This window comes from Camelus ferus, chromosome 19 (genome assembly GCF_009834535.1).
Source record: "Camelus ferus isolate YT-003-E chromosome 19, BCGSAC_Cfer_1.0, whole genome shotgun sequence".
Taxonomy (NCBI): domain Eukaryota; kingdom Metazoa; phylum Chordata; class Mammalia; order Artiodactyla; family Camelidae; genus Camelus; species Camelus ferus.
The window spans coordinates 31,891,201-31,903,305 of NC_045714.1; the positions used below are offsets into that span (position 1 = coordinate 31,891,201).

A 12,105-nucleotide genomic window follows, 5' to 3' on the forward strand; every position below is an offset into this window, starting at 1 on the left:
CCCAGGTGTGTGTATTCTGAAAACAGTCTGGATACACACTCTACTTAGAGAACCACCATTGTGGCCAGACTGGGCTGGAACACTCAGAGCCCCCAGAGTCAAGCACGGGTCTTGGAGATCTTGTTCATTCTTAGTCTGTTTTGTCCAGTTCTTGCTTCCATACTCCTTTTGTGGCAAGCAGAGTTCACTAGAGCAAAAGCATGTGCAATAAATCCTAATCCTAGCCTCCTTTCCCTTGCACTATGGAAACATTCTCATGTTAGCACAAAGGAAATAGTCTGGTTTTGGAGCCTCATTTGAATCTCAACTCTGCCACCTACCAGCTGTGTGACTTTTGGAATTTAACCTCTCTGAACCTATTCTTTCTTGCATGAAAATACCTGAATCTGTTAGTAGTTCTTGATAGCAAGCAATAGAATCCAACTTTGGGTAAGTTAAGGCAAAAAGGGAAAGTTTTTTAACTGAAGTATGGTTGATTCACAATATTGTGTTAGTTTCAGGTGTACAGCAAAGTGATTTGGTTATATATATTTTCAGATTATTTTCCATTACAGGTTATTGCAAGATATTGAAAGTAATTCCCTGTGTTATACAGTAAATCCTTGTTGCTTATCTATTTACGTATAGTAGTTTGTATCTGGTAATCCCATACTCCTAATTTATCCCTCCCCATCTCCCTTTCCCCTTTGGTAACCATAAGTTGTTTTCTGTCTATAAGTCTGTTTCTGTGTAGACTAATCAAGGAGGGAAAAGAGAGGACACAAAAAACAAAAGTGTAAACAAAAGAGGAGACATTACAACTGGTACCACAGAAATACAAAGAATCATTAGGGTACTATGACAATAAATTGGATAACCCAGAAGAAATAGAAAAATTCCTAGAAGTATACACACAACCTACCAAGACTGAATCATAAAGAAATAGACAGTATTAACAGATCAATAATGACTAAGGTTGAAACAATAATCAAAAGCCTCCCATCAAAGAAAAGCCCAGAACCAGAGGCTTTCACTGATGAATTCTACCACAACTTTAAAGAAGAACTTTTTTAAATCCTAAAATTCATATGAAACCACAAAAGACTTGAAATAGTCAAAGAAATTCTGAGAAAGGAGAAGAAAGCTGGAGGCATCACACTTCCTAATTTTCAAACTATATTACAAAGCTATAATAATCAAAACAGTATGTTATTGTCATTAAAACAGACACATAGACTAATGAAACAGAATGCAGAGACCATAAAGAAGCCTATGCACTTACAGTTAACTAATATTTGACAAAAGAGCCAAGAATACTCAATGGGGAAGTGATACTCATTTCAATAAATGGTGTTGGGGAAACTGGATAGTCACTTGCAAAAGAATGAAATTGGATTCTTATCTTATACAAAAATTAACTTGAAATGGATTAAAGACTTAGATGTAAGACCTGAAACTGTAAAATTCCTAGAAGAAAACATAGGGAAAAGCTCCATGACATTGGTCTCAGTGACCATTTTTTGGATATGACATCAAAAGCACAGGCAATAAAAGCAAAAATAAACAAGTGGGACTACATCAAACTAAAAACTTCTGCACAGCAATAGAAACAATCAACAGAATGAAGAGGCAACCTATGATAGGAGAAAATATCTGCAAACCATCTATCAAATAAGGGGTTGTCTATGGCCATACCACCCTAAACGTGCCCGATCTCATCAAATAAGGGGTTAATATCCAAAATATATTAGGAATTCATAAAACTCAACAGAAAAACAAGACAAAACAAATGATATATATAAAATGAAATATCATAGAATGGTGCTTGCCAGGTGCTGGAGGGTAGGGGTAATGGGGACATGTGTTAAAGGGTACAAACTTGCAGTCATAAGATGAATATGTTCTGTAGATCTAATGTACAGCATGGTGAACAATACTGTATTATATACTTGAAAGTTGTCAAGAGAGTAAATCTTAAATATTCTCACCATCAAAAAAAATTGTAATTATGTAAGGTGATGGATGTGTCAACTAACCTTACTGTGGTAATCATTTCACAATATATACATATATTAAATCATCACTTTGTATATCTTAAACTTACAAAACTGTTTATGTCAATTATATCCAATAAATAGGTTGGGAGGGGTGGAAGTAAAATAATTTAAAGAGGAGAATGAGGGTAGGGTTAGGTGGAAGGCAGAATCACAGAATGTCACCACCCAAAGAGCTTTTTGATCATCTATTCAGGAATTTTAAGTTGGCATCCCAGTGGACGATATTTATTCTAAGGTATGCTCTCATTGGCCAACACAGGGGGTTGGTTTTGTTTTAACTAACCCAACAGAGTATTTATAAAGTTCTGAAATTCCAGACTCCCCATAAAGATGGGAAGCTCTGACAAGTAGAGTCCATATTCCAAGCTGTCAATAATTGGCTGGAATTTAAAAGCAGGGGACGCCTATAGACTTCCAGTTCCAATCCTGTAAAGCCAGATAGTCCCCTCGTTCAATGTATAAGGAAACCTAAGATTGCCTAAAATTAGAGTCTGTTGTAAGCAAAGGGGAGGGCTCCGGAGTCTCCCTACAGACAGCAGGAGGCCCAGCTGAGATGGTCTTTGGATGACCAAGGACTCTGGCAGTGGTGGGCATCGCAGGTGTTAGTGAAGTCTGAGGTCTTCAGGGTTGGAGCTTTGAGCAGGGAGCTCCGGTCCCCAGCTTCCTCCCGGAGGGTCTTCTTCCCCCTCCCCTAATCCCAAAGACCCGCTCTGCACTCTTCAGAGTATCCCCAGCGCCAGCTCCCGGAACGGTGGAATGCACCCTGGGCATTCCTGAAGGAGTCCCCGTGTAGCAGGAGTAGACGTTGTCACTGGGCTCCCCGGAAGACAGGATGTTCGGCTCCCTCACTGGTGACCCCTGTGGAGAGCCACACAGCGGGTGCAGAGGGCCTTGCAGGTTCCTCCGACTTACATCAACCAAACTTGGTTATGTGGTCCCATTCACACCGGGGTACGAGGGCTCAGAAAGCCTTTCGAGGGGCCGACTCCGCAGCCTGGGGATCCGAGCCAATGAGGCTTGGGCTCCGTGCGCCTCGCGTCCTGGGAGCACCAGGTGCAGGAGGCAGCGCCCACCCTCCGCCTCCGAGCAGAGGCAGGCGGGGGGCCCCGGGGCGGAGCCCAGCGCCGGGCTGGCGCGCCCGGCGGGGTCCCGGACGCCAGGAAGAGCTGCGGGGGCGGAGCGCCAACTCTAGCGGGAACCCGGAGACCGTGACGAGCCGGGGAGGCGCGCGGGGACGAGGAAGAAAGAGGGACACCTCCTGCGCAGCGCCAGTACGGGTTCCCGAGGCGGGAAGCGAGCGGCTCGGCCCGCGACCCCCGACTCGGGTCGCCGGGGCCGCGGAGCGCGCCGGGGAGGAAGCGCTGAAGCCGGTACGTGCGGAGCTCGGCGCCGGCAGGGGGCTCCATCGGTGGGGTGGGGGCGTCGTCCCGGCTGAGGGCTCCGACTCCCACCTCTTCCTCGGGGGCATTCGGGCTGCTTGGCCTGCTGCCACTCTCGGGATGCGCCCGGGCTGGCTCGAAGTAGGGGGTGGGGTGGCGGGGCGCCGGGAGATTACGGGGCAGGGGGCGGTAGGCTGGATGGGCAGTGTGGCCGCGAGCGGAGGGAGCCAGCGGGTGTCTGGGCGCACGCGCGGGCGCCAAACTGATGAGGAGGGCGTGGACGGGGGCACCTTCGGGAAAGGTGAGCAGAAAAGGGGAAGTGTCCCCAGGGAAAATTCCTGCTCACCCTCTTCTCCCTCGACCTCAGTTTTCTTCCCGGCCGGAGGCCCCTCACGCTTTGCTCCTCGATCCTAAATTGCTGCCTAGATTCCCTCCCCTGCAAGGGCAGCACCTTTGGAGCCACACGGCCGCGCCCGGCGGTTAATAAGGGAGAGGATGGGTGGGGCTCCTGGAGCGGGTTGGTCGGGGCGAAGCTGGGGCGCGGACCTGCCCCAGCCCGGGCGCACGCCCCGTCCTCTCGGTCCGGGGACTGAGGAGCAGCGGAGCGTAGAGGCCGGGAGGGCGCGACTCCCGCTTCTCGGACTTGGGCTGCGTGATGTCTGCGGGGACTGCGTGTCCTGGAAAGAAGACACCTCCAGCTGCGGTCTTGAGCCTCCCCTGGGGTACACGGCAGGCGGGGCGCGCCGCAGGTTGGAGTGTCCCCGTCACCCTGCGACTGCAGTCCCTTCCGGAGGCATTCCCTGTCCTTCGTTGTCTCCCTCTTCTAACAGGGTCGGGCCAAACCTACTGTCCAGTTTGGTCCGCTTCTTGCTACCAGCATCCCACGGCCCCTGCACTTGGAGTCCTTTCCTGGTGTGCCAAGAGGCAGGGTGTGGGGAGGGGGTTCATGGCTGGACGGCTGCGGCCTCCATTCTGCAAGCTGCTGAGGCCCGGGTTCTTTTTCCAGTCCCTTAGACACCTTGAACCCAACGGTGCTCTGTCTCCTAACGGCTCAGTACTTCAGAGACTATTTCTTCTCCGTGGGCATCTGGAGGTGCGGAGAATATGGAATAAGTCCCGTAAGGGACAGTTCAGCTCTCAGGCCCTCCTGGGTCCTCACTGACACTCCTCCACCCCCTTGGATGGCTGTTTTCAGTTAAGCAAGGTCTTGGAGGAGCCACCACTTTCAGAGGTCCCAGACTTTGGTGACAAGATATGGTGCCTTCCAGTTAAGGCTGATTCTGGAAGGGAAGTGAGGGGCCTGGTGAAGGGGATAAGGGAGGCAGAAGGGGAAACAGATGGAGGACTTTTTTCTAAAGCTGGTTCTTAAAACGCAGCGGGAGCAGGAGAATTCCCTCCACCTGCAGAATCCTGGTCAGGATCCTCATTCATTGATTCAACAGACCCCTGTCCAGCCCCTACTCTGTGCCAGGCCCTGGGCTAGGCAACAGGAATTTGATTTACCAGAAAACTGGGATTCTGAGAGCATACATCACTGGCCCAAGTTGACTCAGCCTGTCCATATTAAAATGGTGACTTTGGATTGGCCAGAACTGAGGCCAGAACTGGCTGCTTTGGAGGAAACACCCTGCTGTATCCCAGTCCTCTCTCTTTATTGTCCCTGGCCAACAGATGGCACAACACTGTGACTGCCATAGATGCTGGGGCCAGCTGCCTGAAGCAGCCTGGGAAAACTTCCAGAAGACCCTGTGGGGCTTGATGTGGGGAGGGGGAGGGTCACTGGGCAGTCAGACTGACCCTGGCCCCTGGGAAATGTGCAAAGATACACATTCTTCTTGGGTGTCTCTGGAGAGTCCAATCCAACCTGTGCCCAGTCCCTCCTGACAGCTGAATTGCCAGGTGACAGTTCCCCGATTTCTAGATCTCATGTGCCCGCTGCCCTGCGCCCCAGGTAGCTCTACCTGTGGGTGGGCACTGGGGCTGGTTGGCCTACACCTGGGGGGCTCTGGGAGGGTGCTACCAGGTGTTCTGCATTTTGTCCTCTGGTCGTGTCTCCTTCCAGGATCCAGGATGGCACATTGACTCCTCAAGGATGTGAGCAGGTGGCTAGGATCTCTGACCTCATGAGAACAGAAGGTCTGGATGTCCAGCTCACAGTGCTCAGACCCCGGAGATTCCTGCACACCACTCACCAACAAGCTTCAACATGGCAGCCCAGAATGGAAACGCTAGTTTGGCAAGCAACTTTAATCCACCCCAAGACCATGCTTCCTCCCTCCCCTTCAACTTCAGTTATGGTGATTACGATCTCCCTCTGGATGAGGATGAAGATATGACCAAGACTCAGACCTTCTTTGCAGCCAAGATCATTATCGGGGTGGCACTGGTGGGCATCATGCTGATTTGTGGCATTGGCAACTTTGTCTTTATCGCTGCTCTCGCCCGCTATAAGAAGCTGCGTAACCTCACCAACCTGCTCATTGCCAACCTGGCCATCTCCGACTTCCTGGTGGCCATTGTCTGTTGTCCCTTCGAGATGGACTACTACGTGGTGCGCCAGCTCTCCTGGGAGCATGGCCACGTGCTCTGTGCCTCTGTCAACTACCTGCGTACTGTCTCGCTCTACGTCTCCACCAATGCCCTGCTGGCCATCGCTATCGACAGGTGAGGATGTTGGGCGGGGTAAAGACGGAGGCTGGGCCAGGCTGCCCCTTTCCTCACTTCAACTCTAACAGCTGGTATTACTCCAGATTCAAATGTTCACTGATCTATCAGAGCAAGAGGAGACCTGGTTTCTCCAGTTCTTGCTCATGTTCTCCCAAATGTGGGCTAGAGTGAGGCTCCTGAGCCCCCCAGCTCTAGGCCATGCCCCATATACCACACCTGCCTCGAATACAGGCTTGTCCTATCACTGTAAGTGGCACCAAACACACAAAGCAAAAGCAGCAAGTTCAGGCAGGTTCCTACTTAGAAGCCACACTAATCAGATTAACCAGGGTAGCTTCCAGTCATGACAGCATGTGGGAACTCTTTCCTGTAACCACTACCCAGATCAAGATATAGAACTTTCCCATCCCCCGGAAAGCTTCCTGTGCACCTCACCAGTCAATCTTCCACCCCAAGTAACCATTGATCTGATATGATCTGATCATCATAGTTTAGTTTTGCCTTTTCTTTAATTTCATAAAAATGGAATCATACAGTATGTACTCTTGTTTCTGGTGACTTTGCTGCAGAGCTGATTTTAAAATGAGATTACTGGGTTTGGTTGCGAGAAAAAAAGGGAAGGACATGCTTACCTTTCTTTTTAAATGTATTTGCATATATTTTCATGAGATGCTCTAGAAGTCCTAGAGTAAAATTTCTAATAGCAGCTTTGGACAAATCTGACACATGTTTTATTTATGTAAACAGTAGGTCAACATTGGACTCACCACTGGCTCTGTTGAAGGGCAATTGGAGTCATATCTTTTTGGTCCACCATTGTGAGTTGTGCTGAAAGTCTTTTTGATGATGTGTTTTTTAATCATCTTTTTTCCTTTTTATCTTCTTTCAACTCCAGTTTTTCCCTCATTTTCAGTGCTACTTAGGTTTTTTGTCCTTTTTAATCAACCAGTTGATTATTCTCCATTTATGATAATATAATACACATTCAGGTATTGGAGGCATCTTCCTTCTTATAACCTAATTCCTACAGGAAAAACAATTTTGTTATCACAGCTCTGAGGTTCTCAAGCCCTGAAACCAATGTTTATGAAACTTACCTATTAACCAACTGCACAGAATTCCCCAGGGGAAATGATACAAAGTATCATTGATCTCCAAAGCTGTAAGGTAATAAATTTGTGTTGTTTAAGCCACTGAGTTTGTAGTAATTTGTTACAGCAGCAACACTAAGCTGATACACTCAGCCGCCACAGAGAGACAGTAATAGTGAGATGTTCCTGCCCCAGTTGAGGATGGAATAGCCCATTTGTCCTAGTATCTAGCCCTTTGAGCCTTGTGCAAGTCATGCAAGTTAACTTGGAAAAGCTGGGTCCCATGGATGAGTGAAGAACTCCAGCAACCACTGCAGATTAGTATATCCAGCTAGGGTGCAGCCAGTGGTTGGGGTGGGATCCAACTTGTCTCGGGTCTTCAGAAAGCTGCAAACTGCAGGGAGCCATGCTGCCACGGGGGTTTCCTAATTGAATTCTGTGGGCTAGAGCTGCCAGTGGGCCAGAGACAGGCAAGAGAAAATAAAACAATTTTATGACAGAAGTATTGCCAGGGACAGACAGAAATAACATGACAAAAGGCCTGCTTGGTCAAGTCAGAAACTTGAAAAGGTGACCAAAACGTCTAGTGACAAAAGAAGGGCACACTGGATAGAATTTCTACAGATGTCCTCCTGCTTTTGGTCACAATCTGACTCAGGGTATGGGGCACATGTTCATTTCCAAGGTTGAACTGTTTCTTCCCTACCCCTCATGCCTCTTCTCCTCCTCCACTTTCTCCACCACCTCCTCCTCTCTCCCCATAAAATGCACAGAAATGATTTCAGGACACTAAAGTATTTAAACAGGTGTTGTTAGGTTTCTCTGGAAAGAAGGTATTCAACCCATACAAATGAGCTGATTCCCCACAGAGGGCTCCAACCTCTTTCCCAGGCAATGTTGCTCACTGGAAAGAGCAGGATAAAAGTTTTATGCTGTGTGCTGCTTTATGGTGTCAAGGCAACTTTATACACCTTCTCGTCTGAGCTTGTAACAGCCCCAAGAGTGGGTGTAAAAGCTTTATATCCAGACTGGATTCCATTCTGACACCAAGTGAGCTTGGGAAAGTCATTTCTATCTCACTAGATTCCACAGATTCCACCCTTAGCCCACCCCTCCTCCCCTGCTCTGTAATGCAGGATGACACCTGAGTGGGGAAGAAAGCCTCAGTCCACAGCCCTTCTTCCACCTCTACATCATGAGATATTTGGATTGAAGAGTTTTGAAAGAATTATGTGTTTAGGCAGAATGGCAAATTTAGGCAGATTGTGAAAGCCAAGATGGTATCAGTAGTAGGTCTTATAATCATGATAGGCCACATGTATTTATTGAACACCTACTGCATGCCAAGCATTTCACTAAATATCCAATTTAATATTCACAGCAGCCCTGCAAGGTAGGTGTCATTTTATCCCATACTGCATTTGAGGAAACGAATCTCAGAGAGACTGAGTGATTCACTTCAGACCCCCAAATCAATCAAGTGTAAAGTCAGGATTTATTCTGTTTAACCCAAATCCTGTGCTGTTCCAACGAAACCACTCCTCTACTCCAAGCGCCAAGTGATGTTGCTAAAATAAGATGAAGCATGTTGACACTGAAAAATAGGTTCATGGGGACTCACCATGCCATTTTGTCTGCCGTTGTGTGTGTTTGGGTTAGTTGAAAACCAGTAATGATTCTAAGCACACAGCATTGTTATTGATGGCTTCCCTCCCCCACCAGATATCTCGCTATCGTTCACCCCTTGAAACCACGGATGAATTATGCAAACTGCCTCCTTCCTAATCGCTTTGGTCTGGATGGTGTCCATCCTCATCGCCATCCCATCAGCCTACTTCGCAACAGAAACCGTCCTCTTCATCGTCCAAAGCCAGGAAAAGATCTTCTGCGGTCAGATCTGGCCAGTGGACCAGCAGCTCTACTATAAGTCCTACTTCCTCTTCATCTTCGGCATCGAGTTCCTGGGCCCCGTGGTCACCATGACCCTGTGCTACGCCAGGATCTCCCGGGAACTCTGGTTCAAGGCCGTCCCTGGTTTCCAGACGGAGCAGATCCGGAAGCGCCTGCGCTGCCGCCGGAAGACGGTCCTGGTGCTCATGTGCATCCTCACCGCCTACGTGCTGTGCTGGGCGCCGTTCTACGGCTTCACCATCGTGCGCGACTTCTTCCCCACCGTGTTCGTCAAGGAGAAGCACTACCTCACGGCCTTCTACGTCGTAGAGTGCATCGCCATGAGCAACAGCATGATCAACACCGTGTGCTTCGTGACCGTCAAGAACAACACCATGAAGTACTTCAAGAAGATGCTGCTGCTCCACTGGCGTCCCTCCCACCGCGGGAGCAAGTCCAGCGCCGACCTCGACCTCAAAACCAGCGGCCTGCCAGCCACGGAAGAGGTGGACTGTATCAGGCTCAAGTGACCCACGAGTGGTTCACAGTTGAAAACCCAAAAGCCAGTACTTGGAGGACAACTCGCCAGTAACCAGGTTCACGGCTGCACAGAGAATGGGCGACTGGGTTCACCCACCACTGCCCGCAAGGAGCTGGGTGCTTCTGGAGTCCTAACATGCGATAAAGCGAGACACAAACCGCAGCAGCTGACGTTCACTGATGTCTGCTCAACACCTACTGTGTCCACAGCCACACCAGTGAGATTAGACGGGGGCAATGGGAGCTGATATTTGCTGATTACCTACAGTGTGCAAAAATGTTTAAATAGCAAAATGAAATGACAGACGCTAGTGGAGTCACCAGGCTACATCCAGATATTTAGGTGGTCAGACCACAGATGGTTGTCTGGGCTCATTCGTCACCTTCCCTCCTTCTGTATCTGTCAGTGCAAAAAGTCAAAAGGCTGCAGAATACAGCGCTTAGACACAATGGATAAGTTAAGAGCATGGGGTTTACAGCCTCATGAGAAGAGAGTTCATGCCATCACGCTGAGCTTTCCCACCCAGTTCTCATGACCTCCCTAGAACATTCTGGATTGTAACTGCCAGAAAAGAATTTTTCTCATAACCGGGTCATTGATTATCTATAATGGTATAAGTTCAAAGGGAAGAGTCAAAAAATCTCTTTTCCACTGATGTTTGAAACCCCATCATTCTTTTGGGTGAAGACAGACAATCCTGAGATGAGGAACACATCCAGTTCCCCACACCTTAATGTAAAGGATGTCAGGAGCTCTAGTGTCAGGGAGGAAGGAGACAGAGAAATGTGTGGCGTTTGCCCCTCGCAATGAACATAACCTGTATGGCCATTTTGCTAAGGCCTGGACCACTTTTTGAGAACACACACTCTTTTGTAAAGATGAGCTCCACTTGAAATCCAAGGACCTGGGTTCAAGTCCTAACTCATGTGACCTAGATGTTTACTCTCTCTGCATTTCAGTTTTGCTTCAATGAAATAGAAATGAAAATAATCTTCTCTATCTATCTTATACGACTGTTGGGAGATCCTGTTGAGGTCATAGTTTGCGAAAGTGCTTTTCAACTATACAAGTGATAAGAATGAATAAGTGATGTTAAACAATTTGTTTGGGCTCCATCCTCTGTGGCTTATTATAGAGAAACCCTCCCACTCTTTCATCCTTATTCTTTGGACTAGTGACCCCTGAACTCTTCAAAGTGCAGCCCATCTATATGAGGGCAAAAAAGAAATCCTTGTCCTGGGTTATAATCAGGGAGATTCAACCTCATAGTCTCAGCGACCCGCCCCTTCTCCCCAACCTTCAGTATCCCCATGGTCATAGAAGTGTTGACAATCTTCCCTGCATGTTACCAAACAGCACACCCTAGGGCTGCCTAAATGTGTATACATCTGTAGTCACTGTTAATATTTGTCCTCCTTTCTTCCTGATTCATTTTGAAGCAGAGATGATACAAATGGTAATTGGTTTGGGATTGACCCACATTTGGATAATTCCTGCTTTTCTATAGAGAAGGGGTTATTTAGTTGTTTGCTTATGTGTGTGTGTTTAATTAAAATTGTTGTTTTTTTTAATCCAACAGTGAAGTTTCAATCAACATTTTCTTCCATCACCACCCAGGAGCTTCACGTTCATCAAAATCACTGTACCCTCAGAAAATGCAAACTCATCTTAACATTAGGCCAAGCCAAATTGTTTATAAATTATGGTTTTACAAAATTACATAATGCATTCTAAAGCCAAGCAAGTAAATGTTTGGGGTTACCTGCATTTTCACAAATATAATAACCATTTTTACTTAATATCCCTGTCCTGACTCTTCTCCTAATAAGGTGATTCTTTAAGAGTAGACTGTTACCAATTGTGTCTGGCAAAAGAATTCAGCCCCTTTTTCCTTTTTATATTAAAATGTACCATCCTCCCTTCATTTAAATTTAATGGAAAAACTTTTGTAAATATCAGTGTGTATTTGTGATTTTCCAGTGAATAAAAGTGTTATGTTGTTATCAAATGAAATAATTAATGCATGGTATCTTAACCACACTGTTCATGCATTTCCCCCACTAATCTTCTATATGTTAGTATGTTTAGGTATAAATGAAGTAATAGCCACCTAAACAGTTCAACCCTGAAGCAGAGGAGGAAGTTCTTAAAGACATTTTTAGGACAGTGGCAGCTCACACCAGCAACCAGTCTCATCTTGGTCACACCCCTCAAGCTGACAGCCCAGGAGGGCGCTCATGCATGTTAATCAGAGAGCCATGCTCCGTGGTCACGTTACCCCTTCGTTTTAAAATCATCTTGTTTAGTGAAAACCGCTGTCTGCGTGGAGACCGTTGATTCATCTAACTGGTGTTAAGGTAATAAATTAATTGCACTTCTGTTTACCCTTTTCTTAAGACTGATTAATGATAAGCCTAAGATACTTGCAACATGCTGAGATATATAAACATTTATACATACTATTATAGATTGAAAATTTAATCTCCTTTGGCAAAACAGAT

The 12,105-nt window shown here is 47.1% G+C and overlaps 1 protein-coding gene across 1 annotated transcript; it reads left to right on the forward strand.

Moving 5' to 3' along the window:
• Positions 1-3,155: 3,155 nt before the first annotated feature.
• Positions 3,156-11,601, forward strand: PROKR2 (prokineticin receptor 2). The gene is given in 4 exon segments (XM_032461869.1): positions 3,156-3,406; positions 5,478-6,079; positions 8,896-8,938; positions 8,940-11,601. Coding segments are annotated over 3 exon segments (1,155 nt in total). The 5' UTR covers positions 3,156-3,406; positions 5,478-5,621; the 3' UTR covers positions 9,594-11,601.
• The last annotated feature ends 504 nt before the right edge of the window (positions 11,602-12,105 follow it).